At 53.3% G+C, this 27249-nt stretch overlaps 6 protein-coding genes across 6 annotated transcripts; 3 read left to right on the top strand and 3 right to left on the bottom strand.

Annotated features, from left to right (window-relative positions):
* Nucleotides 1–649: 649 nt before the first annotated feature.
* On the bottom strand, nt 650–7699 carry ETH_00027030 (selenophosphate synthetase, putative; the record flags this gene model as incomplete). Its single annotated transcript, XM_013373108.1, has 14 exons — nt 650–1428; nt 1605–1702; nt 1816–2189; nt 2404–2536; nt 2913–3322; nt 3600–3809; nt 4068–4240; nt 4563–4616; nt 4739–4827; nt 4985–5166; nt 5474–6069; nt 6370–6473; nt 6675–6828; nt 7366–7699. 14 exons carry the CDS (start codon nt 7697–7699, stop codon nt 650–652), a joined length of 3690 nt encoding a protein of 1229 aa, XP_013228562.1.
* A 1067-nt stretch (nt 7700–8766) lies between these two features.
* On the top strand, nt 8767–9635 carry ETH_00027025 (coatomer zeta-2 subunit, putative; the record flags this gene model as incomplete). The annotated part of the gene is made up of 2 exons (XM_013373107.1): nt 8767–8986; nt 9367–9635. 2 exons carry the CDS (start codon nt 8767–8769, stop codon nt 9633–9635), a joined length of 489 nt encoding a protein of 162 aa, XP_013228561.1.
* A 1716-nt stretch (nt 9636–11351) lies between these two features.
* On the bottom strand, nt 11352–12367 carry ETH_00027020 (uncharacterized protein; the record flags this gene model as incomplete). The annotated part of the gene is made up of 3 exons (XM_013373106.1): nt 11352–11607; nt 11793–11949; nt 12079–12367. The coding sequence occupies 3 exons, from the start codon at nt 12365–12367 to the stop codon at nt 11352–11354; spliced, it is 702 nt and encodes a 233-aa protein (XP_013228560.1).
* A 760-nt stretch (nt 12368–13127) lies between these two features.
* Nucleotides 13128–16821, top strand: ETH_00027015 (uncharacterized protein; the record flags this gene model as incomplete). Its single annotated transcript, XM_013373105.1, has 7 exons — nt 13128–13695; nt 14196–14482; nt 15027–15088; nt 15332–15434; nt 15600–15809; nt 16196–16279; nt 16546–16821. 7 exons carry the CDS (start codon nt 13128–13130, stop codon nt 16819–16821), a joined length of 1590 nt encoding a protein of 529 aa, XP_013228559.1.
* A 612-nt stretch (nt 16822–17433) lies between these two features.
* ETH_00027010 (uncharacterized protein) lies at nt 17434–20535 on the bottom strand (the record flags this gene model as incomplete). The annotated part of the gene is made up of 1 exon (XM_013373104.1): nt 17434–20535. One exon carries the CDS (start codon nt 20533–20535, stop codon nt 17434–17436), a length of 3102 nt encoding a protein of 1033 aa, XP_013228558.1.
* A 4550-nt stretch (nt 20536–25085) lies between these two features.
* Nucleotides 25086–26774, top strand: ETH_00027005 (KH domain-containing protein, putative; the record flags this gene model as incomplete). Its single annotated transcript, XM_013373103.1, has 2 exons — nt 25086–26068; nt 26369–26774. 2 exons carry the CDS (start codon nt 25086–25088, stop codon nt 26772–26774), a joined length of 1389 nt encoding a protein of 462 aa, XP_013228557.1.
* Between the last annotated feature and the right edge of the window lie 475 nt (nt 26775–27249).

Here is a 27249-nt window from a genome sequence, read left to right as displayed (position 1 = left end):
GGCACAAATAAAAGACACTCTGGACAACGGCTCCAACGGATGCGTGTACAGTTACTTAAACGAAACAACCAGTCACTGAAGACATCCTGTCTCCCGGCGTGAGGCGCATTTACACCTCAAATGCTGCAATCATATAAAACAAATACTTCCCATGGCACCGGAGGGCCGGATAAACTCTGCCGGCCTCTCGTAACCTTCATAATAGCAGCAGCAGCATCAGCTCTTGCTGCGGTTATGAAGGCCCGGGAAACATCATTTCTTGCATGCATGGAGTTTACGGACTCACATGTCATGCTGCTGCTGCCTGCCTGCCTGCCTAGGCACTGCCACAACAGCAGCTGCAGCAGAAGCTGCTGCCGCAGTGAGCCCCCACTGCCTCCAATTTTAAACGTTGCAAGAGCATAAACGCATATGTGGCATCAACTGCAGCTGTAACAACAAGGGATTCGTGGATGGGTTGAAGCAGCTTCGCGTGAGGGTGCAGATCCGAAACTGCAACAACTGCAGCTTCAAAAGCTGATGCAGCAGCAGCTTCGCGCTTCCTTTATCAAAATATTCCCCATGTGCTCCTTTCTAAATGGCCAGAAGCTGGAGGCACTCACTGTCAACACAGGAACGGCAGCGGCCGTTCCCACTGCTCGTGCTGCATCTACTTGCAGCTACTGGCAGTATCTGCTGCAGTCTCTGTATATGCGGCGATGATTTGGATTGGCTTGTTGCGAGTGAGGCTGCTGTTTGCTGCAGCGTCAGGAGGAAGAGATATTATGTCTCCGATGGCCACAGCCGCCGTGTGAACCCGCAGCGCTGCCAGGCAGGATGCAGCAGCTTCAGCAGGGACTGCAGCGAGCAGTCCCCCGCTAGTTTGTGGGTCGAAAAGCAGCGGGAAGACGATTGAAGAGTCTGAACAAGGACTGCAACAACAGCAACTGCGGCTGCTTTCCCTTTCGTTCATGTTACTGTAGCTCCATAAGCTGCTCTGCACTGCCGTCTCCTCTCTGGCCGGACCCTCCAGCTTGTCCGCCTCCGCAGGCAAAGAAGCACGGCAGCAGCAGGGCCCCCGCAGCTGCTGTTGAAGCGCTTGCAGCAGCTCGCGTTCGTCACCCAGCTTCTCATTCGACGGAGAAAGGCCCCTGACATTACCGAGGTGGAGAGAGCCCAAAGGTGCTTCGGCCTCCACTTCATCTTCAGACAAGACAGACAGACGGCGTGCTCCCGTTGCCGCGTTCTCCACAAAAAGAGATGCAGCAACCCCCTTTCGGGTGAGCTCAGCGGCCCCAGGCAACAGCGGGATCCTGCCGAGCCAAACACGGGCTCCCACCAGGTTGGCGCCGCCTTCTGCTTCTGCTGATCCATCACCGCGGTTCACTTTTGCAAGTGCCCTGTTCGACGTGTCGACCACTTCCAGCAAATGGCCTAGCAAGCCAAAACCTGCCAAAAACAACGGCAACAAAACCTTACGGGCCATTGGGCCAGCCGAAATCTCAAGACCAGGTCGACTTTGTGGCTTCTAAGCTACAGCCTCCCCTTGCAGCCTGCAAGGGCCGAAAAAAGCTCTGCTGTTCTGGTTTGCCAGGTGCGCCGCAACAGAAATAACAGGAACTCACCAGTTATGTCGGTGCATGCCGTCGCCCCGTGCTGAACTAGCGCATGCATAGCCGCCCTATTCGTCTGCTGCATTTGTTGCAGCGCTGCCTCCACCCAACTGCAGCATTAACATCCACAGTAACAAGCGGCCATAAAGACACCACACCAAACGCTAAACTAGCAGCATTAGCCAGCAGAATAAGCCACAGATGCGAAAGGGCAGCGCCTCACCCTCCTTTTGCTCGGCTCTTTGCATGGGCCGCAAATATGACTCCGGTCCCAATGCCCTTCGTCAGCAGTAGCACACAGCCCTCGGTAACGCCAGTGCTACCCTTCCGTAGAAGGAAGCCAGGAGCCAAGGGTTTGCCTGGTGCCACCAATGCCTGCTGCTGCTGCCGCCGTTTCTCGTCATTGCCTCCTTTGCTCGAGTTCGTCTTTGCTGATGATGCGCCAGGCGGGGAAGGATAGAATATCCGCCCAGTGACGCAAAAGCCTGCAGCTGAAGGGCCATCGCCCGCTGCAGAATGACCGCCGCTGAGCTCGCAGCCCTCAGAAGAGAAGACACTGCTTGCCCCGCATAAAAACTGCAGCAAATTGTTTGCTTGCTGCAACAGCAAAAAGAGAAAAAGCAGCCCACACTAATGCCCTGAAAACTGTCGCACCAAAAAAGCTGCTACCGGCCAGGCCACGCATGTACCGATAGCAAAGGCGGCAGGGCCTCAAACAACGAGCAGCAACAATAGCCGGGATCCCCTCCAAACACTGGCAACGGCACCAAAAGGGTATCAGCACGGCAAGAGCAGTACAACAGCGACGCACCAGCTCAGGAGGTGCTTTTTGCATGAGAGTGACGGCTAGGGCCGTTAAAGGCTCCGCGCCACATGCATATAGATCGGAGAGGGCGTGGGCTGCTGCTACGCGGCCCATAGTGTACAGGTCGCCTGTAAACAATCTGAAACAAAGCAAGAAGGACAAAAAAAAAAAAGTGTGGACACCAATGTCCGTAGTTCTCGGCCTCTCGAAATAAGGGACACGGACCGACGCGCATACGGGAAAGCTGAGTCCAGGGTTGTAAGGTAGACAGAAGCGCGCGCTTAACAGGCACGTGCCAATAACTTCATACCAAGAAACAAGCAATATTCAACTCATGCAGCAGAGACGGAGACGGACAAATACAACAAAGCGAACGAGAGATATGCAGCAGCGAGCATAAAGCGTCAAGCTGGCAGATGCGAAGACGAGAGAAGGGGAGGCCGGACACCATATTCACGCCCAAAGCAAGCTTAACTTAAAAGTATACAAAATGTAATATTGTACGCTGTTATTACCTAAAGAAATCCACGCTCTGGGCAAGGAGGGACACAGGGGGCGCCGTCACTCCAGCTGTCTCCAGGAGGCCATCTAAAGGGACTGGGGAAAACAAACAGCAGTCATCGGGGGTCTTCAGACCGCATATAACCTCCGGGCGGGCGAAGAGGGGCTTCTCTTGATCCCAGTCTTGTTGATCGTCAGCCCCCGGCTGCTGCTGCAGCTGCTGCAGCTGAGCCTCTCGGTCGTGTAGTTGCTGAACCTGGAAATTGTGGTGGCGCAGCTGTTGCAAAGCCGCAGAGACGACGCGTTGCGGGATTTTGCTTGAGCAACCAGCGCACCGAGAAGCCCCCGTGCAGCCCTTGGCCCGCGCCCCTGCTGCCTTGGAGAGAAGAGTCGCGAATATCGACATGCAGGGATGCGGCAGATCCTGAATTGCAAAAAAATAGCGGAAAAGGCACATGGTAAGAGGGAAAATCTACAGAATACGAGAGACAGAGCACACACACAACACGCAGACACAAGAAATCCAGATGCGACAGTGCACAAGGCAGCTGGCAGTAACCACTTGTGAGGTACAGACGCCAACGAAACAAGTAACGCAACAATCAAGACAGTGCACACAATGCAGAGGCAAAAAAACGGACGGAGAAGAGCCAAGCTGGCACCGCAGCACAACTGGCAGCAAGTGTGCACTGCTGACTTACTCCGATTGCGGGACCCTGAACGGGCGGCTCGGAGGCGATCGCTGCGGACACCCAAGTACTCAGTGCCTCAGCACCGAATGCAGCAGCAGCCCCAAGTTCCTTGAGCCCCAAAAACGAAGTAGATCGTTGAGGCCCAGGAGGGGCGCTGGGGGATGCAGTAGGCCCGGGAAAGTCGCGGTGGCTGCATAGCCAGTTTGAATCGATTGCTTTCTATAGCAACAACGTCAGCAACAATGCAGGGAGCAGTAACACAAGCAGTGAGCAGAGAGGCACGTACCGCCACAGCAGAACTGCTCACATACATGCAACAACAGTAACAACAGCGAGATTGGCAGCAGTGGCAAGCAGCGTCAGCAGGGCATGGCAGCACAACACTTGCAGCGAAGCACTTGCGAAAGTAACCAAAGCAGTAAGAAGAGCATCAGCAGCGCAGCAGACGCCACAGCAACAGAATGTGCAGCAGCGCACCTTGAGTTTCCAGACCCAGTTGCCATGAAAGACAAAGGCCCCTTTGCATAGAGCGGCTTCGCTTTTGCCAGTCACAAGAAGCGACATGAAAGAGCCCTGGGGCTTCCAAACTTCAAGCGTCTCTCCTCTCAATAATCTCCATATATTGCTTTCGATGACGGGAGCGGCACGCACTAAGAAGACCAACAAGCACGCAACACACCATCCACAAGTTGCACACATGTATGCTCGCAAAGCAGCAGACACCCAAAGATAATGCCCCATCCCATCTTCCATGAAGCTTCCTTGGCGTGGTCTTGTATGTACAAAAACTAAAGGGTGTGCAGGTATGCATCAAATGCAAATGCACACAGAAGCGAATGGCACATCCACGCCCGACAAGGCGCAGCGTCTAAACAACTTGCGTCTAAACAACTTCTATTCAACAGTGCCAGCGTTAGCGGAAAGGGCAACTGCAGCAAAATGGGCCAGAGCAGAAGCTGCAGCCGTACGCACCTGCATACACCCCAGCCTTCGGGCGAATGTGGCCCACGATGCTAGCTGTGTGGCCTACAGCAGCAAAGCAGCAGCACTGGAAACACAAGTACGAAGTTGTCAAAAGTACCAAATTGCCAGTACGGGGGACCGTCGCACAGATCAGCAGCTGCAGAAAAACCTGCGCCGCACTGTACCTGCAGCGAATATGCTTGGGTAATCAACACATTGGAGTGTCGGCAAGACTCGCAAGAATCCATTTTCATCTAACGGCAACCGAGTTGACCTGTATAGCAGCACCGCAAGCAGCAGCTGAGGCACGCAGCGTCTGGCATGGACAATTCCGTCGCCTTAGGCACTCCTTGCTCGTGGGACCCGTGCACGCACTTGCAAACTGCACTACAGTACTGCGTTTCTACGCCCAAAGCTTTCTCTAAGCTCACTGAATCCAGTCCTGCGGTTTTGTGCTGGTGCAGCAGAAGGAAAAGTCAAAAAGCTCCACCAGCTGCGTCCCCGATGAGACAGCAAGGACCCGACGTCCATCCGCCATCTCCTCCAGGCGTTCTACGCGGCAGTTGACGTGCACAGTGACGCCCCTAGATGTCAGCAGTTTCCTTAGCGTCGCCTGCAAAGAGAGGAAAGACATGATAGGGAAAGTACGTTAGAGCGAAGAAACCGCAGGAAAGAATACAGGTGAAATGCACATACAGCAAAACCTATACAAAAAGTACAGGAAGCGCAGTCATCATGAGTTCTTGCAGACCCCAGCAGAACCTTTTAAGTCAACACACCACGGAATATTTCTGAAGAAAACAGTGGCTGCTCAGGCAATAGCAGCAGTGGCAAAGTCACGCTAGCAGCAGCAATACCGCAACAGCTGCTTTGTACGTGGCAGAAATCTCTTATGCAGCAGCAGCAAAGCAGATGCTGACTTGAGCCCTCTTCGAGTATCCCGTGAGGATTTCTGGGCCGCTTGTGGCTAAGACAACTTCCACCTTAAGAGGAGAGACAGAACGTTCCCTCTGCTGTTCATCCTTTTGCGAGTAAGAGGAAAATGAATGCTGCTTCTGGCGCTGCTGCTGGTGCTTATCTAGTGTCTGCAGCAGCTGCTGCACAGCATATTGCAGCGCCAGAGCCATCTCGACTCCCACAGCTCCACCGCCAATCACCAGAATGCGGAAGACAGGCCGTGTGTCGGCCATCTTGCTGCTACTAGCACTCGTGCTGCTGTCTCTCCTGGCAGTGTCCTGAGATTCCCCACCAGCAGTGGCTTCTTTGCTGTCTGCAGCCTGCTGCCAGGCCTGCTGCAGCTGCTGCTGTAGCAGCAGCCAACGGGAGACGATGCCTTGAAGCGGTCGTTTAGGGCAAACACAGCAGCAGCAGTACCTGCTGCTGCTACTGCTGCTGCTGCCAGATGCAGGGCAGCCACAAGGAGACAGCTTATGCCCCCGAAGGGAATCATCTCCAGTTGGCGAAGGCATGGGACTTGTCTCTGCTTCTGCGGTGGATGCGTCTCCGTCGATACACGCTGCAGTAGCAAGCCAAAAAATAAAACATTCAGAAAAGTGATCAGTGAGCAGAAGATCTATTGAGAAAAATGGCCGCTCTGACAAGAGGTAGCAGCACCCGCCGCAAAATATCCAGGCTTGATACCGCAGCAAGAACAGCTGCACCACCACCAGCAGCAGGGGTGCCACCGGCCCCCTCATCATTCCTGCATTTGACGGCAACTGCCGAAGCCCATCATTTCACGAGTAGGAATGGCTCTATTGCGGGGAGGCCGCCGCACCCGCAACAGCAGACAGTAGCAACAAAAGCAGCAGCTTGCCTCTGTTTACAAAGGTGTTGCTGCGTGAAAGTAATGGCCTCATGCTGCCCGGAATAAGAGACATCTCGGGCTTGCTTCCCGTGTCGATCGATAGCACATCAAATCTGCAGCAGCAAATACGGGCAACAGCACTGTTCACACGTTCTCATTTTCCGTTCATGCCTGCCTTGAAACGGCTCGCAGTGGGCTTAATGATGCACATAGAAGAAGAAAATATGCATAAGATACAGAGAGCATGCATTTTGGTAATTTTCGGAGTAGCTAATCACAGAGGCCCCGAGAGCCACAGAGGCACAAAAGCCCACCTTAGGGGGGGACGACTGCCGTCAAGCAGCAGCAGCTTTTGCTGCGGCAGCAGCCCCACAGCCCTGGCGGTGATAAGGGAGGCGCCCGCGAAAGAGCACAGAGGAGCCAAGTCAACGGTCAAGTCCGGCAAGTTGAACTCCCCCGTTATGTAGCCTGCAGAAACAAAGCAGCAGCAGCTTACACAGTGGCAGCAGCAGAAACACGCAGCGCGCACGCAGCCCCCAACCACACAGACAGACTCACCAGCAAAGGACGTGCTCAAGAAAAAACGGAAGGCAAGTGAGAACGCAGAGACACACAGAGGCGCCGGCAGCACATAAATGATGTTGACAGAGCGATAGGAGGCAGCACATCACAGAGACGGCACAGGAGACAAAAGGCTGCTGACACACCTAAAAGGGCTCTGCCATAGTGACTACAAACAGAAATATGAGACAAGGAGGTGCCAACACACCTAGAAAGATGGCTCACAATGACTAGTGACGGAAATGACAGACCAAGGACCAAACACATGGATGAAGGTATCTACGACACTTTCATCATGCACACGCATTCGTAACCGCCGTTGCCTCTTTGACACTGCCTAGAAGCCCCACCTAGGTGACATAAACAAGACCGCTCTGGACATCTAGAAGGTTTGAAAGCAACAACGGCACTACCAGGAGCACCAGCAATAGCAGCAAGACTCACCAGGTACCATGGCACTATATAGGACTTCCGTGGTCTCTGTGACGAGCAGTAAAGAGACAGAAGAGACGGGCAGGTTGTTGATGCAGCCGCTGTTGTTGCTGCATTCCTCATCTGCGGCAACAGCAGCGTCCTTGCCGAGTATGGAACGCAGAACAGCGGCTGCTGTTTTGTCTGTGGAGGCGGCACCAGCAGCAGAGCTGCATGGTGTTGTCTTGTCCGCCGTTGTCTCCCGCTGCTTACGTAGGCCCCACAAGCGCAGCACGTCCAAATGCGCTTGGCCCGCCCCTACGAGCACGACCTGTCGCTGCAGTGCACCTGCGCCTCCTCGTCCCATTGTTACTGTTGCTCCTTTCGTTGCTGCGGTTTTTAATGTTCCAGCTGCTACTTTAGCGGTTGATTTCTCCTGTATTTCTACGCCTGCCGCTGCTGCTACCGGCCTTTGTCCTCCTATTGCTGCGGGGGGGGAGCGGATGTCTTCCGGAGAGGCTGTGAAAACTTCCGCAGTACGGACAGCCAAAGGCGGCACAAATATTTGTACAGGACTGTCAGATTAGCAGTCCCCTCTCCGTACTGGCGCCCTTGCTGCGGTATCCCGCTCTCGGCTTCTGCTCCTGCTGCGGTTGCTGTTCCTTTTGCGGTTTCTGCTCCTGCTACGGTAGCTGGAACCGTCGCATAAAATTGCAAGAATAAAATGTCAAAAGGTCTTGGTCTCAAGCTTTGGAGATACACCATTAAAAGTGACTGCATCTCGCTGCTGCGATTGTAGGCTGCTGCTGCAGCAGCCGCAGCGGGAGAGTCTGTCCTGCGTGGCGCCTCCCTAGTCGGCTGCAGAAGCCACAGTCACCTGGCCGCTGCCCAACTAAATCCACCTCTAGTTGCATTTGAGCTTTAACGAGCATAGCAGTTCCAGAATTTCTGTGACGGAGCACATGCACTCCAGTAGCCCATCCCGCACGAGTACTGCTGTTGCGTGCTGCTTGCTGCATGCTACTGCAGTGTTCCTCTCGCTAAAGACAAGAGCCCCAGCCTAGGGCAGAAGATTTGACTCCGAAATCAGGCTTAGACGGGCGAGGAGAGCTGCTCGGGACCACCACAACAACGGTTGCCATTGCTGACCCTCCTGTAGCACCTTCCTCTCGGGGTAGCGGAAGAAGCTGAATCGCGCTGCCGCTCAGTTGCAAGCATCAGCACGAAAAAACGGGCATAGCTAGAGGGGGCCGTCGCTGCTGCAGCATCACCGGGCGGGGACACGGCAGCAGACAGGAGCCAACGGCGCTGCGTCTTGGGTTTGCGCTGTTGGCCACCAGCGTCGACCCAGCGAAGCTGCAACTGCGCCACTGAGAGGCGCAGACGCTGTGTCAGAATCTTTAAAGTGGGAACAGCGGGGGCAGAATTAGTTGCATGAGCAGAAACTGCAGCAGAAGCGGCACGATGGATACGCCACTGCGGCTGACGTGTCTTTGCATCCTTGACTCCAACGGGGAGCGCATCTGCGCTCAGTACCCCACAAGGGCTCCTCCTTCTTTGGGCCCTCCATGCCCTTACAGAGACTTCGACAGCCAACGGAAATTTGAAGGTCTCCTTCACCAGGGTCTCATGAATATCAGGGGCAGAACAGATGGTACGATTCCTTTTGCTGCTGCTGTGGCTTCTGTGGCGAAGGCTTCCGTTGCTGTTCCGCATATGACTGTTGCTGCGCTGGTGCTGCTGCACCAAGGCTGCACCACTCACTCATGCGTGCGGTTTCATGGCGGTGCTTACTGATTCGGCTGCTGCCACACTTGCTGCTGCTGCAATGCTTCTATCCTTGTTCTCATGGCGCCTTTCTTCGTATTGCTATTCTAAGCGCTTTTCCGTGGGCTCCTTTGCCTGGCTTTTTTGGGATCGTTTGGCCTCTGGTTCCCTACTGCCTTTCACACGCAGTGTGGGGCTTCTGAGCCCACTGTTTTTATCGCATGCTTTTCTTCCCTCCTGTACTGCTGCTGCTGCTATGCTGCACAGCTGAGGCGCTACAGGTAGAGGGGGAGGTAGCCGTGGGCCTGGATGTCGGGGACGTGTCAATTTTCGCCGTTTCTCCCGAGTCCTCTGCCAACGAGCTCCTGCTGCTTGAAGTAGTAGAGGCCCTGAGATCTGTCTTGAGCTCTATCTGCAAGTACGTGGCGGACTTATCTTTTGCTGTAGCTAAGTCTGCTGCCCTCGTTGTGTCTTTCGGTTCTGGTGGTGGAACGGGTGGGCGGCTCGCAGCAGCAGTAGCTGTTGCTGTGTGCTAGTCGACATTGCAGCGTCCCCGCTGTAACAGGCATTTTGGCCGTTTGCTGCTGCCGCTGCTGCTGCTGCAGTGGTACGGTGACCCGGCAGGCGCTGCTGGAGAACATGGACTCTGTGTTGTTGGCAATGGATGAGACCGCAGACCAGGGGTACGCAGGGCCGAAAGTTTTGCACCTCTTGTCATTTTGGCCCCCTTATGTGCACTGTGGGATCTAATCGTGTTTCTCATGCTGTCGCTGGCTGCAAACGCCTGCTTGCCTTTTGTTGTCGCCTTGCTGTGCCTGCCATGACACTGTAGTTTATTTGCAGTGTTCGTCTGTTTCCATTGCTGTTTCCTATTTCTGCTTTGCAGCTGTGTGTTCGGTTTGGTCACCACATGTTTGTTTCTCTCTTTGTTTTCTTCAGTTTGTTTACTTGGCTTCGCTTTTCTGTCGCCGATGTTCGTGGACCTGCCAGTGCGCTGCCGTTGCTCTCTGCTCCCGCAGTTTGTGGCTTCATTTGTTTCACCCGTGACTCCGCTGTTCCTTCGGGTTTGTTTGCCGCCGCACGAGCACTGGTCTTTGTAGCTACCGCGTCGTCTTCTGCTGTTGCTTTGCATTTACGCTGCGGAGTCGCGCTCTTACCTGTCACCGACTGCGTTCGCTCTAATTGTGCTTTTGGTTTTCGCCTGTTCGTTTCTTATACTCTCATTGACCGTTGTGGTCCGCAACTGTTTGTCGCACGAGCGGCAAAAACAGCGGCAGGAGCAGTAACAGATGCTGCAGTAGGCTCAGCCTGCCTTAGGTGTGGTTACAACCTAGTTCTGACTTTAGCACTTGTGCAGGTTGTTGCTTGAGACAAACCCTTCAGCGATCTTGGCCCGAATAAACATGCAGGGAGATGGTCAAGGTACTCAAGAAACAACAGCCTCCCTCAACCAAGTATGCTAACACGGCCTTGCGATTGCTCGCCGCCATGCTTATACTGTCCGACTGTTCCGTTGTTTTGGTCTCTTCCCTTTCTTTGGATTTATGCCCGCGTTTTCGTTGGGTTTGCACTCGGGCTTCCCGCATATCCCTGAGATGCTTCGCGTTTCGTGTTCCCCACGTGCCCTTTTAGTGTCGCTAAACTAGTTTCCAAATGTGTACTGCGTATTGATTTTGAGTCATTTCCAGTTGCCTATTTTTCCTGAGTGGCCCAATGTTTGTAGCGGTCGCTGTAAACGTGCGCACTGCCCTCACTCTGCCTGGATGTGTCTCGCATTCTCATTGTGGGACTGTCTCGTAGCATCGTTGCCTGCACAGCCTTCCTATGTACCTGCATCGCCATACCCTTCAGCTTGCTCGGTTCATTTATCCCCCTCTGTCTTTCCGTATCCGCATAGCTGCCATTTCAGCCGTAACACAAGCTTCCACTTGCCTCGGCAAGCCGTGTCAGCGGTACACGTCAAGTAACGGGTCCTCAGCTGTGTGTGTGTGTGTGTAAACATGAAAGTCAGTGTCTTTTCCGCATTCTGCGCAGGCCATAAGCCAAGCAAAAGACAGCATCATAAAAAGTCTCCTAAGCGGGGCTTCTTGAAGCCCCAGCTCACCGAAGCCTCAGCTCACCCCACCTAGGGTGCAAAATAGCTAGCTGGCTAGCTCGCTACCTATGCAGCTAGCTTTCTTGGACGCGTTTACTAGTCCTGCAACCGCCTTGGTAGCTGGCTAGCTAGCCAGTTAGCGATTTAGCTAGACAAATTAGCGCAGCGCCAGCCACAGCGGCGTCGCAGCCCTGGAGTCCATCGTATAGGCGCGGGCGGGCCAGGTTAAGGCATCGGCAAGCATCTGCAGCTGCTGTTGCTGCTCAGAATTTCCTCGCTGCTGCTTCTCGGTCTGTTGCCGCGTGGGCAGCTGTTCCTGTAGGTTCTGCTGGTCAAACTGCTGCATACGCAGCCTTGCCACGCGGTTGTGGGCTTCTGTCTCCGCCGCCTGCAGGGCAGCTTGGCTTTTCCACCTGAAGGCAGGAACGAAAAGAGCCTTCCCCATGCTTTTCAGGATAGTACACAAACTGAACCGCAAAACAAACCGGCGGGTACATGCACTAGACAGGTATCGCCGGGAACCGAGACAATGTGACGACCGCCCCTCTGTATAGCGACTGCTGCATCGGCAATAGCGATGCAAAGGGCAAGAGCTTACCTCTCGATTAGAAGGATAGTTCCCAGTTGGTCGCCAAGCTGCGCTGCAGCGGGGACTGCCGCGGCAGCAGCGGCAGCAGTCCTTTCGTCTGCTGGAGGCTGCGCTAGGATTTGCAATGATATGAAGCCATCCCGCGACCCGACGAATTCTTGCCAGGCTGCGGCAACACGAGCACAAAAGAGCACACAAAATGTAAGTGCCAACAACGTGCAGCAGCAGCAAGAAAGGCACCAGCAGGTCCAGTAGCGGCGAGCACACAGGGGGAACATATGCATTCTCGTGTTACCTTGGACCTGGGGTGGCTTAAATATTTGCACACGGCCCTCGGGTGTTTCTCTACAGCTGCTCTTGTCAGGCGTATAAGCAGCTGCGGGGCAGAGGCGCACTACTGCTGCTGCGCCGGTGAAGCCTTCGTCTGCTGCTGCCGACATTGCATGCGCCTTCCAACCAGCGAACATCCCCACAGCAGCCCCTGCAATGGAGCTGAAGATGGCTTTCAACCTGCCCCTGCTGCTTTCACGGCCAAACCGGCCTCTGGCAGTGCTACTGAACACCCGGTGCTGCTGCTGGAGCATCCTGACAACGGGAGGACGCCCAATGCCTCCATCATGGAAAGCGGTAAAAGAACCGAAGCTGCGACCGCATGCTGCTGCAGCAGCTGCTGATGCAGCTCGTTGCAGCGGCATAGGCAAATGCAGACGCTCCTGCTGCTTCGAGTGCTGCTGCTCCTCCTACGCGCGGTGCTCGTCCAGACTTCCTGGTAGCCGCTGCTGGTTGCCAGTGATGATTTCCGCAGTTGTTCAACTTCGTTTTCACTAGACTCTGCAGTATATGTGCGCAGTGATGCCGCCCTCTGTCAGCTTGTCTGCACGATTCGTCGAGGCCACTCTCTGCGCACTTCGTCGATGCCACGGGAGATCAGTGTGTAGCATCCACTGCTGGTTCGGAGTGTCTCAATATTAGATAAAAACTAAACAAATGAACCAGCAGATTGACAGTGTACGTCATCAGAATTCAATCTGCGGACAACTGCTATCAAGCGAGTTGGCGGTTAGCTGCCTGCAGCACAGCCAAGCCTACAAGGGGACCTCAGTGAAGGGCTTCCAAGGCCCATCGTTTCTTTCTTTGTACGTGGGCTCCCAACGTCGTATCGCTTGTCTTTATCTATTTTATTACCAGGTAGCAATTTTTACACAAGCCTGAAGCGTGCTTACCCTTCACTTCGGGGAATGACGTTCCACAAATAGGGCCTCGAAGTCGCTGGTGCCAGCCGCAGCAACAGTCACGGCAGGCGGCCGCGGCCCACGGGCTGAGGTCCCTAACCAGCAAGAGGCGATGGTGCTGCAGCATTGGCTTCTCCTGTTTCTGCTGCTGTTAGTAGAAACGCCGCAAGGACCGTGGCAATGCGCAGCGAAAGAGCTGACGGTTCGCAGCTACAGTCACAACCGCAGCAGCAGCAACACAAGCAGCTGCACCTGCGGCGAAAGCTGCCGCAGACACCAGATATCATGCGGTTGGTTAACGACGCGGTGCGTGCCGAACTTGAGCTTAGTCCGCCAGCCAGCAGCGGCCGTTGCCGATACAGAGGCTGCTGCAGTAGCTCCTGCAGTCGTGTCTTTGAAGGAGAACTCTTCTCGCTGCAACACCCGTCTGCCAGGTTCATTGCATCAGCAGCCGCGTCTCCGACCAGGCCTTCGCTGTGTAGCTGATGCGTTGCTCGACGCTGCGGATCACGCCGCCAGCAGCACCAGCCACAGCGCCCCCAGCAATGGCACCAGCACTACCAACGGCTGTAATGACTCCAGCAGCGCGTGGGGTCCTCTACCTGAGGGAGCTCTAGAAGTACGGCGGCCGCTGAAGTTTAAGCCCAAGAAGAGGCGAGGGAGGCAGAGAATATCGCGCAGTAAGATCATGCTTCCTACAGTGACAGCAGAAGCAACATGAATGGCAGTGGCGGCAGCAGCCGCAGTAGCAGCAACAACCGCAAGTACAGAAAAAGGCATGATCAGGACCTTCAAAATGCAATCGCTACAGCACGAGAAGGGGAAGCAGAGGGAGAAACATACGCAAAGAAGATGCAAACGAATTTAGCAATATAGAAAGAGCGAGAAGGAAAAACTAAGGTAGAAGTGGAAAGAGAACCCGACAGCGCGTTGTCAAATGGATGTGGAAGGCAGACAGAGAAAAAGAAAGGGAGGGAGACAGATGCATGCAAAAGTGTGCACAAGAAGTGACGAAAGACTAAGACAAGTGGACAATAGAGACACGCAGGAACAGGATCTGGTAGCTGCATAGTGACAGAGGTGAATGGTCATAGAGAGAAGGGAACAGATACAAATGAGAAGCAGCTAGAATCTTGGCTGACCCACTAAGGCCACTTTTTGTGGCTTTGCTTTGCTTCAGGCCTTGCGGATCTGCTTGCCACACAGCACACTACGCTGTCGGGCGCTGCTGCGGTTGCTGCCTCCGCAGCACCTGCAGCGAGAGAACGGAGCGCGGGAGATGCCACCACAAGGGCAGCAGCAGCGGCAATAGCAGCGACGGAGGGCGCTGGGAGCTTTTACGCTTCTTTGCCCTCCTTACCACTGCCGGAAAGAGGTTTTGGCCGGCTGAGAGTAACAGGGGGCACGCTGGCGAGACGGCGCCTGCTGATGCCGCGTACAGACACCACCAGGCCCATGATGGCTCGGGTGGGTTTTGTCTTTGCTGCTGTGTCCGTCTTCTCTCTCGTTGCCGTAGCAGCAGCTAGGGCATCTGCTGCTTGTTGTGCACCTTCCCTGCCAGAGGCGTATTTTCGCTGGTGTGGCAGCGAGTACCCTGGTGCCACGGTCTGGGACAATGCTGTTCTAGCTGCTGCTGCCTCCTCTTCTGCTTATTCTGCTGTCATGCTGCACTTTGCCCTTCGTACTGCTTGTTGAGCTGCTACTGTTTGTGCAGACTTGCGGGGATTGGGAATGTGTGCTTTCATCCAGCCCTAAACGCCGCCTTAAATTCGTGCCCGTTTGTGTGTCCGTTCTTAGCTTGTTCCTTTGCTGTAGGATGCTTGCCATGCGTCGTCTTGCCTGCCTCTCATCGTCATGAGCTTATTTTTCGGGCTCTCGGTGTTTGCCGTGGGATTCACTTTTCTCTGCCTCTGATCTTCGTCATCGTGTGTCATTGTTGCATGCTTGTCTTTGCTTCCTCCATCTACCTCGATGTTTGCTCTCTGTGTTTGCTTTTTGTTGTGCCCTTCAGGTGCGTGAAGCCGTCTTCTCTATGCTCCAGAGCTTAGGAATTTTCGCCTGCCCCAACCTTAGGTAAACTCCCATCATTCTCGTCCCAGACTAATTTCACTACTTTCCTCCTGCTGCAACAGCCCTGTCTTCGGCGCCCACATGCCTGTTTGCTGTAGCCAGCTCCTTTCTTCTTGTGCCCTACGCACTGCGAGCAATGCAGCATTGGCAAGAGCGACTGTTGCCAGTAGCGCCGCTGCTGCTACAGCCTTTTCCTCCGCTCCAGTTTGTGTCTGTGTGTCGCTGTGTCTGTTGGCTATCTTTTAGGGTGTTGGATCTCTTCTGCGGCAGCGGTGCGCTCGCCATTGAGAGCCTTTCTCGGGGGGCGCAGCAAGCTGTTCTTGTTGACAGGTCTCTTGATTGTTGCGAGGTGAGCTGAATGCGAATTCCCAAGTTCAAAATTCTGAATTGGAAACTTCAAGCATGGTCATTATTGGATTTGGATCGTGGGTTCAGCTTTCTTCACAAATATAGATTAACTGCTGCTGTTGCTATCGCCTTCTGCGTTGCTGCGCCTGCTGTGATCGTGTTCTAGGCAGCAGCGGTTAATCTGCGGCATCTAGGATGTACAGACAGCCGCGTACTGCGGCTGTGTGTCTTTGAGCTTCTACTTTCCCCCCGTCGTTTCCTCGGGGGTCCTGACACCAGCAGCGATAGTGGCAGCGGGAGCTCTGACTCAGCATCGTTTGACTTAATATTTATGTGCCCCCCCTACACGGAAGTGATCTATGCAGACCTCCTGAAGGTGAATTCTTCTGACTTTGGCGTTCTTATGCCGCTCTTGCTTTCATGCTGCGTTTTTCCCCGTGCGGGTGCTGTTGGTTTTTGCTGCCTAAATAGCCCTTATTCCGTGGCCACACCTTGTGTCCTATATCCGCTGCAATCGCTCTTGCCCTTTCTGTATGGCCTGCTCTTCTTCTTGCATTTCGTAATTGTAGTTATTGAATTAAGTTGCGATTGGTGTTTCCTAAAATCCCGGTCTGGCAAACTGCTCATCCTGTATCGTCTTTTGTGCCCCCAAAAGCTCCCTCCATACGTGTGTGTTTTCGCATCTTGCTATCTCTATCCCTTCTCTTTGTGAATTTGCGTTCAACGACCTGGCCTCTCACTGCGTGTTTGTTGTCTCTGAAGAAGCTGCTTTTTTCTTGTCTGCTCCGCCCTGGTGGCATCTTGGTTGTGGAGTACCCGAAGGAAATGGGAAGTCTGCCTTTGAAGGTAGGGTCTAGCGGCTCACTCATTCAGCCCCTCCTTGGGGCCTCCAAGCGCTCACCAAGGCTCGGGGAGGAATATGAGATAGTGCACATAGACTGAAGCCCGGAAAGGAGCGTAGACACAACTATATGTGCACACTTGGCGTAACTCCATCGCACTTTCCGTGTCCCCCACTGTATCGTTCTTATAATGGCAGTGTATTTCTTCCTAACGCCGTGAGGTGATGGAAGCGCAACTTTTGTTGGCCGAAGCAACCCCTGTGTGTGCAGATAGGGTTTCCTGGGGCTCCAATGGAGCTCGAGGGCCTAAGGAGCCGTAAATACGGCCGCACATGCATTGCTCTCTATTGGGGAAGGCTACGGGGGCAAGGGCAGGAGAGAGGCCCCCCGCACTTTTCGCCGTATGTGGCTGCACCGGAGGAGTTCGAAGAGCCCCTAGCTCGCAAGCGCAAGCTAAAGAAAGAGGTAGTTGCAGTACCACCAGTAGCAGAGAAAGAAGCCAAAACTGTCATAGGAACCGCGGAAGCACAATCCAGCGGGGGTTAGCTCAAATGAGCGGCTTGTTTCGTGCCTGCCGTAGGCCTGCCACATGCCTCCCGATATAGGCATTACGCAAGTATGCTGGCTGCTACTGTGACTAGCGTCTACCATATATGCAATATACGTTGGATGCCTCTCGTAGAGCATTACACTGCAGTGGCCATTTGGGCTGCGAGAGAGCGGGAACTCGCTAAAATTGTACCTGCCTCTAGTTCTTCTGTCCCATTGGCTTTGTTGGCGGCGCCCATCGTTAGGCGGGCTCTTGATACGCTTTTCTGCATATGAACGGCTGACTGTTCTGCTGTCGTTGTTTTGAATTTCTACTTAGGAGGTGTATATACCTTCATGTCTGCACATGAACAAAACACTGGGTTCCTTTCCTGAGATGCAGATGCAGTGCCAAAGACACCAGAAGGATCAAAGTCTGTAGACACTGGTGCTCCTGTCGTCGAATCTGTGCGGCATATATTGCGGGACGCCACTGCGACGCAGTCGGCCCGAAGCTGCAGCAGAGCAGTGCACTCTGCGGCTTTTCCGTTTCAAAAGTTTCAAACTCTGCTTAACTTTCCTGCGCGCACTTAAATGACCGAGATGTGAGCCCCAACTCCTGTTGCAAAGTCAGGCTTTAAGGGCACTTAAGGCACCAAGCGCTCTAGCCGCCGCTTCTGCACTGCGGGCAGCCACGAGAGCTTCCCCTCTTAACGTGAATGCCACTGGGGGAGGTGACGACTGACTAGAAGCCAGAGATGGGGCCTTAAAGGTTGAGCTTGGGGGTGCCTCCAAGTGGAGCGTCCCTGTCGCATGCACAGGGGCCTGCAGTTCTACTGGGCTGGCAGCGGAGGGAACGTCAGTTGGCGCAGAATCCGAGGGCAGGTAGCAGTAACTCTGCACGCGCCGCCAGCCTGAATCTAAGACCACCCCACCCAGCATCTCCACAATTGCAGCACCAGCTGCGTGGTCCCAAACCATTAACAGAGGTCTCGCTGGGGCCGTTTCGTCGCCGTGTGCCATTGTTTGCTCCAGAGACCCCTTAACAGATGTACTCTCTGCTTCCGCCTTTGTTAGAGCTTGGAACTCCGCTTGCTCCAGCGATGCACGATGAGTATTGCACGGGCTGCTAGACTGTTTCCCAACACCGCTCGGGGCACTATTGAGAGCATCACTTGCGTGGTGAGTAGGTAGCAGCAAAAATGCATCAGCGTGGCCTAATGCAACTGCGAGGTACTTAACGATGTGCCCAAACCTCAGGGCGAGAAACTGCTGCCCTGAAAACGGGGTGTTCCAAAGAGGACCTTCTCTGGAGGTCCCCAGTGTGGTAGCCTCCGTTTGTGGAGCCAAGTTCAAATTAGGGGAGCCCAGTTTGGGGGTTAGACCAATAGGAGATCGCGAGCCTTTGCTGTGCGGCGAAGTGGAACGCACCTGCAAAGGCCCAGGAGTGTCTGCAGAAGTTGGCTGGTCTTGCCTTAAGAATGACCCAGCCGAGGGGCCGCCTGAAGGCTCAGACAGAGCAGACAGATGTTGCTGTAGCAGTGGGTGCGTCTGCCGATAGTTTGGTGTAGAAGCAGTCCACCGAAAGGGGTTGGTGTAGGCACTTGCCGCTGCTGCCGGTGTGCCTCCTGTGCTTCTCGAGTCCTTTACTGAGCTAGGAGGCACCTCTCTGGCATGGCGAGGGTCCTTACACCACGGCCACTCTGTTATATTGTCATCCCGTACTAGATGAAACGCACCCGCCTCAGGCTGTTGCTGCTGCTGTTTCAGCTGGCTTAGGTGCAGGAATGCTCCGTTTCGCACATCTCTTACAGTAAGCCTTGCGGGGAGTCCCTCTGCCTTTGTCAGTACACAACCCCGCAGATGTTCCGAGCAGAGAACTGCTTGGGAAACCTTCTTGCTAGGATCCCCGCAGCCGTCAGTGCCCAAGGACAACTTCGGGGGGACCCGCTCAACGGTGCTCAGGGAGTCACCAGGGCTCTGGTACTCAGCAAGAGCCCCAGCAGTAGCATCAGCAGCTCCAAGACCCGCATCGCTGAGCTCTGCAGGCCCCGTATTGCCTTTTCCCGGGCGGTGAAGGGGGCCTCTCGAGGCATGCGGTGTGCAAAAAGGTAAAAGGCCATTGCTTCCGCTGCAGTTCCACAGATCGTACGACGGGCAACAAATGGAAGCTAACACTACTTCAGGCTGCTGCAGCTGTTGCTGTTGCTCTTGTTCTGTGTTATGCTTCTCGGATCGTCTGGGCGTACCCTGTGTTCCCTGTGCGGAAGGTTCGTGCTGCTGGTGCTGCTGCTGCTGCAGCTGCTCACGGCGCACCAGTAGGGCCACAGCAGTTGAGAAGCAGAAGCCGCTCTGTTCCGCAAAGAAACCTCGAGTCCCATCTATTGGGTCAACCAGCCAACAGCGCAATCCCTGGGAGCTTGTAGTGCCTCCTATTGCTGCAGGGAGTACTTGTGAGGACGCTCTCGCGGACGGTGAGGCATCTCCTGCTTCCCGCGCTACATACGCCTCTGGGCGTCGCAGCAGTCGATGTAATCCCCTAAGAAAGAGAACTGTAAAGGGCCCTGGAAGTCCCTCGCAGCCATTTGTATCTGTAGTATCCTCATGGCGTCTATTCACCCCTGGCCCAGCAATTCCTGCTGCAGCTGCTGTAGTCGATGCATTTGCTGCTGCTTCGGAGCGCTCCCTAAGTCCGTTCTCCAGCAAAGATATTAAGTGCTGGGGAGCGCCTTCTGAGAGGAGCCAAACCACCTCTCGCAGGAGATGAAAAGGGCTCTCCTTCGCGTCAAGGACCTTAGTCTCAATGGGAACACCTCGGGGCCCCACATCGGACGTATGTGCGGCAGAGGGCCCCGCCAATAAAGCCTCATCTACCGTGTGTGATAAAGGCTTCTCTGCGATTCCCAACTCCCTAAATAGCTGCTGTGCGGCTCCTGCTGCTGCCTCCCTGAAGCGACGGTCCCCTTCCTCGCTCTGGGCCTCCACAACACCTGCAAAGTCGTCACGATAGGGTCCTCTGCGAGGAAGTAAGGAAGAGAAAAGGTCAGCTGTTTCTTCTGCTATAAATATGTCTCCAGGAAAACGGTTGCTGAGTACCCCCAATATCACCACCTGGGCCACTATGTCTGCTGCCGCCACACAGGAACCGTCCTTCTTCTTGTAGAGGTGCAAAGAAGGCGCTACAGGGGAACCGCCAGCCACCGGTCCCTGTTCCTGCAGCTGCTGTCGCTGCTGCTGCTGCTGAGATTGCAGTAAATCTTGCATGCGCAGGTGCAGGCCCAAGACCTGCGTCAGCAGTGCATGTAGAAACGGCTCCTCCTCAGCACACGGTGAAGGTGGGCCAGATTCTCGAGAGTTCTGCACGTCTCCTTCCTCAGCCACATTGCCAGAACCACGCAGACGGACCGCTGACGGTGAGACAGTGATGGGCAGGGAGGTGCTGTGGAAAGCCCCGACACTTCTGGTACGTCGAGGTTCTATTTGCCCCGAGGCTCTTTCGGGCCTTGTCCAGTACTCCCCAGCGGTGGCAGCCGCGTGTCGTCGTCGCTCAGCTCCCAAAAATCCTAGTGAGGACTTACTACTTTCTCCTGTCCCTATTACCCTGGGGCTGGCATATCTGAAGGGGGTCACCTCGAGCGGCAGTATTAGCAGGAAGAATACACAAGTAAGCAGCGCACGCGGCCCTCCAAGGAGCTGCTTCAGTCCCGCACGCGCAGCGTAGGGCCGCTGCATCAGCTACTTATCAAAAGTTACCAGAGAATGTCCTAAAGATATGGCGAAGAAGCGTGAGAGGTAGTCAGGAGGGCGCCTCTTGAGGGGCCCATCCTGATCATGAAGGGCAAGCGTTGCTCGTCTGTTTGTAGCTGCTTCACAAACAAAAACGACCAGATGAAGTCAGCAGCCATGCACTCGCTTGGAAGAAAGGGGAGCAGAATCAAACCCAGCAGGAGACACGCTCACGGCACGCGGTGTTCGGCGCAACCCATTTGAGCGCATCATCTGAAACTGCAGCATTGGCAACGTCCCCAACATAGAAGGAAATATTGTTTGCTCCTAGTCCTAACTACAACTAACTAACTACAACGGAGCCTCTCTACAGCTCAATGAAGCGGTGTCGCTGCTCGTGTCTGGCACACCAAGGCACTCACTCCATATGAGTTCATACAAGAATGCCCAGATCTTTGGCCTGCGCATGTCCCTGCAATCGGCCGGAGCATTACAGATATAGGTCCGAAGCTCAGATGTTTTATACCCCGATATACGACCCAGAGCATTCAAAAAGAGAATTATCCGAAACCGCGACCTGTTCGTGATAGTCGCACAGCATTCTTGAGGAAGCCCTGGCAAACATCAAGCGCGGGGAATGAATAAGAACTAAATAACCGCCTCATCAACGTACTAGATCGACAAAATAGTTTCCAATTTCCTTCATTAGCATACTCCATAACTTATGATAGGCAGCAGGCCCCTTTTGTTGAGCGTTAGTAGTCCAACGGTTAGGATACCTGCCTTCCAAGCAGGCGACCCGGGTTCGACTCCCGGCTGACGCATGATATCTATCGTTTTTAAAAAAAAAGAATTTCTTGTCTCCCACTGGCACAATATCCATGTACTGCCTTGTAAGAGCCCTACAGTTTGCCAGCATGTGAGCAGGTAAAGGTATGGAATAACTTAACTCTTTTGAACAGGTAGAGCAGACTAAAGACAAGAAGAGGATGCAAAAACCACCATGGGTCCAAGTGCTCCAGAAATGCGTCAGCCGGGAGTCGAACCCGGGTCGCCTGCTTGGAAGGCAGGTATCCTAACCGTTGGACTACTAACGCGGCGGGCAATAGTCCACACCAGAGTGCGCCTTTCATTTGTTTGACCACCGCCCACCCATCCTATGCCATACGAGAAAAATGCTCCACATAAGATGCTGATCATGACAAGTATTATTTTTTGCGGATACTACAGAAATGGAAGCGCTTCTCGTGGTGCGTTACTCACACGGAAATCTTGGCACATTAAACCAAAACCTCTGCAGAATGCCCTGAGTTTCTCTTGAAATTATATGTGTCGAGAACCAAAGAATGAGAAGGTGTCATCACCTCTGGCAGCGGCTGTTAAAAGTTGGCTGTTTCCTCCCTGCCGTCCACCCGCAGCTTTGGCCCGTTCACAACGATTACTCGCTTTGCTTGCTTTCTTTCAAATTGAACTTAGTTTCCGCGCCGTGGGGATGCGGCAAAGCATGGTATCAGCTCACCAAGGAGGCTGAAGGATGCTGGAAAGTGGCTACTGTGCATTTGTGCTGCAAATAAGTTTGAAGAGTCGAACTCCCACGGTGCAGCAGCCTATTTTACGTGGGGAAAAAAGGCTATATGCTGACCGTTCGATGCTTGGTTAATACGAGAATTACAAAATGTGTCTGAATCCACGTTTCTGAGGGGCTGAGTTGAGGGAATGTCTTCAAGGGAGTGCTTCGGTGCACTGGGAAAATGTAGAGAAAGGCAGAGCGGACCTGAATGACTACACACGGATTAAGCGTCATAGGTTTAAGCACGTCTGCACTTCAACATGGTCAGCGCGTATCCCCCGAACGCCCGCTAGTGAGTAGAAAGGTGACCGCCAAGTGGACTCGGCTAACCTCGCGAAAGTGGCTCCTGAAGTGAAGTTGTGACAGGTAGATAGTGGACCAAATAATAACAATGCATGCCACTACTCACATAATTCGTCTAATTAAGAGGTTGAATGCTAAGAGTCAGTACCATTAGTCCGACTAGACAATGGCAGTAAGGCGGCAAGACATTTTATGTGAAAACATGAGGCCTTTTATTCAATAATGTGGGAGTATGCTGGGACTAATGATCTAGATCTAATATGTATGGTAAGCTGCTGCTCATCACTTCAGGCTTTTACGCTTTCATTTTGTGCAAACGTGAAGAAATTTTCGACGGCTGAACGTATGAATCTACAGAGATGATGGAGAGGCTGTCTGAACTCGCGGGAGTCCACTGGCATTTTTTCTTCAAACTGGAAACTATGGACACACGGGGCCCAAGGCGAAATCCCTCTTTCGATATGTTCAAGTACCTCATGCGCAAAAGAAGTCAAGGACAATTCTTGAATTATTGCGTTCTGGAGTGAACTAAGGCTACGACATAGTGTTATGTGCTTTGCGCCAACGTAACATCTGCCATTTTTGCTTAAGGATCAAGTCCGCCTATGGGCTTTACACTCTAAGTAAACGTTGAATGCGAATAGCAGGATGCCGAGAGCCAGCAACAATAAAAACACACACCCAGTAGGGACAGAATTGGAGCGTGCCAATTGTAATCTCTATCGAAAATTAAACATTTTCGAGGAGCTGCTGCGAAGGGTTTTGCATCGTTGGTTTCATTCTTGTTGCAACAGTGTACACCGGGCCGCGGTAGTATTCATTTTCACAAAGCAAACGCTCACGTGTCTGGTGTGTCTCACTAAATCGAGGGGAGAAAAGTGTTGCAGATAAAACAGTTTCGGCAACTAACATAAGAACTCTCTTTAATGGTGGGTTTCTTTAGATATGTGCCATCGGAAGATCCGCAGAGTGAAAGGGAAAATGGCAATGATGCATTTTCGGCTCACATGCCCATTATTTACAGTTTCTAAGCACCATTTGCTAGGTGAGGCTCTTGAAATAACTGTCCGAAATTCTCTGAGAAATGTAGTTTCCAGTTTAGGCCTTTTTTTTCGCAGGACGAGTAGCGCGAGGAGGCTATAGAGTTAATATTCCACGGACTAGCTGTGCGCAGGAATAATTAAAATATCACTTCTAAACTTGCAGTGGCTGGACTAAATTGAAATGGCCGTCTATATGAGGAAGACCTGCCACAAAGGCAAACAAGCGCCTTATGCGAGACCTCGCAAGGCTTCTTTCCCGTAGAAGAGTGTTTTGGCAGCTGTCTGTCCACCGGTAGCAGTCTAGTCGCATACATTGCGTAAATGCTCTTTAATAGTGCACCTTCAGTGCCTCTACACACGAGATAGGATGCCGTTAATCTCTGGGGGCAAGACAAGATTGTCGGTTCTTCTCTCTTTCATACCTCATCAAAGGCTGCTAGCCCTTTGCTTCTCTCCAGTGGCGCGAGCCTAATTATCATTGCTCAAGCAACGGCTAATTATCCGCGCTACGGCAAGTGCAGTTTAGGACTGCCGTGCCCATTAAATAGCGGTTATAGCCAGGGTTGAATACCATAGCGTATTTAAGAAGAGCTATCTCTTCGTGTGACAAATACGGCAATTCTTTGACCTATGCATTGCGCACTAACATCTGCATTTCCGTTACTCGTCTCTTGCTGCCTCGTTTTACCAGCATATGAAAATAGCGGCTTATCAGAGATACTTTTTAGTAGCTGATTTTGTCGTAAGTACCTCACGTACCTCACGGACGTGTACGTCATCCAAATGTACTATTGGGCACCTTACTTGCTTGCTCAAGCATACAGTAAAAGCTGGGACCACAAAGTGTTCAGTTTCATCCTGTTCTTTCACGTCTTAAATAAAATCCATATGTGCACGTATAGAGGCATAGCTGCAAGTACGCTTCGCCGTCTGCTCCCTCTGCTTGGTATTACCGTCAGTGCATGCTCTACAAAACACCAATACCATAAATGCCATTGGCCAGTAACTATTGAATATAGTTCACTATTTAAACTCCCAGTATTTATATTGCTTCAAACGGAACTGCGACCAGCTTGGTGTGCTTGGGAGCTGGACAAACCTTGTCGTACGATGTGCTGTCGCAAAACGTGGGCCTTCAGGCACACTGTCCTGTTAACATGTAGGGCGGTAGTTTCGCGCTATGATGCCATCGTGTGATGGCTTCTTTTTCACAATTGGGTGCTAGGCTGCTTGTATTGCCCGTGTGAGCAGCGGATTTCCTTGGGTGCTTTAGCGGGCTAGGACCAGCTTCGCACTCAGAGGACTGCTGACTGTCTGGGTGCACAAAAATCCATTAGCAGCGAGCAGCCGAATTAGATTATAAGGCGTTGCGTTTGTTGTGTTCCCAGTCTTGTTTTTCCAAGTAGATATTTTGTTCCTCTCAGTGTGCGTTGGGCACGTCCGGGACACTGCCAGCCCCAAACCCTGGCCAAGCTGCGGAACGTCCAATGCTCAGGATGCTACAAGACCGGGGCTTCCAAAAGTAGAACAAATTTAATTACGGTTGATCTCCACAACACTACATATTGCAACGTTGCAGGCTTTTCCTGGGATGCATTGTAGTGTTGCACACTGCAGGTCCTACTGTCTTAACGGAGGCGATGCGTCCGTCGGGCAGTAGATCTCGTTGGCACATTCCGCTGTGTTTGGAGAGGCCACAGTATACGCAGTATATGTTAGCGGGTGCGAATTATCGTTTAGTACAAACCTCTCCTATTGCTGTGGAACTAAACCGTGCAGCTTGGAGCCAAGACGCCTACGAGGCATTGGCGGCGGGAACATGTAAGAGCTTCCCTGCCACGTCGGAGGAGAAGACTCGCTGGGAAAGAAGAGGACGGAATAGCGACTCTTCGGAGACTTCCTTCTATTCGGGCAGCGAAGTGGAGGACGGTGACAGCGACGGTGAAAACAGGGAGGCTGCAGTTCTCCATATGACTCCCGAGGGCATAACGCAAGAGGAGGACGGCCTGGAGGAAGATTTCGTGGCTTCATGCGCAGCGAAGCAACAGGGAGAGCAGTGGGAAGCTGAAGTTCGTATACCTGTGCCTCTCTTCCGCCGCCTAAATCGCAAGGGCACATCAAAGGGTGCTCTTTGGAGGACCTTAGAGCTTCTAGGTGCAGAGGCCGGACACTTTCAAATTCCTAGAGGGAGAACTGGTGATGTGGTGTTGCCCCTGCGGTGTTGCACACAGAGAAGGGTGTGCCTTGCTGTGCGGAAGGTACAACAGCTCGTGGCGTCAAAGCGCAGCTCTCTGCCAGTCACTCATTTTGTATCCCTTCCCCTTGCCACTCCTGAGCTCCAGGCTCGGTTTGAGGTGTATAAACACTTGATGCTTGCGTCAAAGTATCCAGGCATTGACGAGAGCTTCTTCATCAGCAAACATAAGCTGCACATCACACTTCTGGTCCTCCGGCTGCTGACCCCAGCAGAAATAAAAGCCGCAGAAGCAGCAGTCAAAGCAGCAGCAGCAGACTTATATGACGCAGTCGGCACGAGAACGCTGCTGCTGCACCTCAAGGGGAACAGCTGTTTCTCTGATGACCCTTCTGCTGTCTCTGTTATCTTCGCCCCCCTGTACTCAAGGTAAACTTGTGCTTTTGCTGACTATCGCCGTTGCCGTCTCAGGTGGATATACACCCGCTGAGCTATAATGCCTCGCATTGGCCTTTGTAGGAGCTCTTTCGGTAGCGATTTGGGCCGCGTCGGAACCTTCCGGCATACGCCGTTGCTTGAGTGTGGTGGCGCGCAGTTTGCTGAAATGCGCTATTTGTGGGTTACAGTGAATGTGCTGAGGCATTGGAAGGCACGAAGGGGGTGCTGAACAAGCTTGAATGTGGTTGGCATGCAATTTGCTGCTGCTTGCTGCTGATTTGTGGGTTGCAGTGAAAGTGCTGAGGCACTGGAAGCCACAAAACGAATGCTGAACAACATGGCACGGCTGTTGGCGGAACGCCTGCAGGCAGCGGGACTCTTGTCTCGCGAGGAGCTAGAGGAGCAACATGCTCTCGGTCCTGAGGGGGAGTTCGATTGCACCTTCCACATGACACTGTTGAAGACGCTATACAAAAGAACCGCGAAAGAGCTGCCCCTGCAGCAGGAGCAGGAACAGCAGTCTCACCTCGCAGCACGGAAACAACCCAGAAGGGCAGTATTTGACGCTACTCAGCTGCTTCAAGACATGAGGGGCTTCGACTTTGGCGTCGTTCGTGTTCCCGCAGTGCAGCTTAATTCTGTGTCCACGCAAGACCAGAACACCTATCACTGCCTGGCCCAAGTGGATCTGCCGTGAAACAGCTAGTCATGCTTAGAGAGCAGCGAACATTCCAGATCCTCTGGATAGTGAAGAAGTTGGGATGCTAACTCCGGTTTTCGCTAGCAGCACGGCGTCTTGGCTAGTGGCACAGAGCTACTTTAGATGGATAGGCAGATAGACGACGGCTGCTGAACCGAGCTCATATGCATGCTTTTTTTTGTAGCAGCAGCATGAGAAACAGCGCGTGATGCTGCTGTTGGCGGGAATAGGCTACTGTGGCGCGGAGGAGGTGTTCTTTGTATTTGCCTTGCAAGCGTGAGTAGGCTGGGGCATGAAGATATCTGCACAGCCAACGCCAGTACTGCAGTTTCCTTTGCAATGTGGCGCGGTTCCCTTTAGCTAGTGCAGCAGCCACCGGCCGCTGCAGTCGCAGCAATTGTTCGGACAGAAGTTTGGGGGACCTCGAGTTCGGCGAGTGCCGGCGCGGGCTTTTCGACAATGCTGCGACACT

Source organism: Eimeria tenella, genomic scaffold (genome assembly GCF_000499545.2).
Source record: "Eimeria tenella Houghton genomic scaffold, Eth_scaff12, whole genome shotgun sequence".
Classification (NCBI taxonomy): domain Eukaryota; phylum Apicomplexa; class Conoidasida; order Eucoccidiorida; family Eimeriidae; genus Eimeria; species Eimeria tenella.
This window is presented reverse-complemented; position numbering and strand designations above follow the sequence as displayed.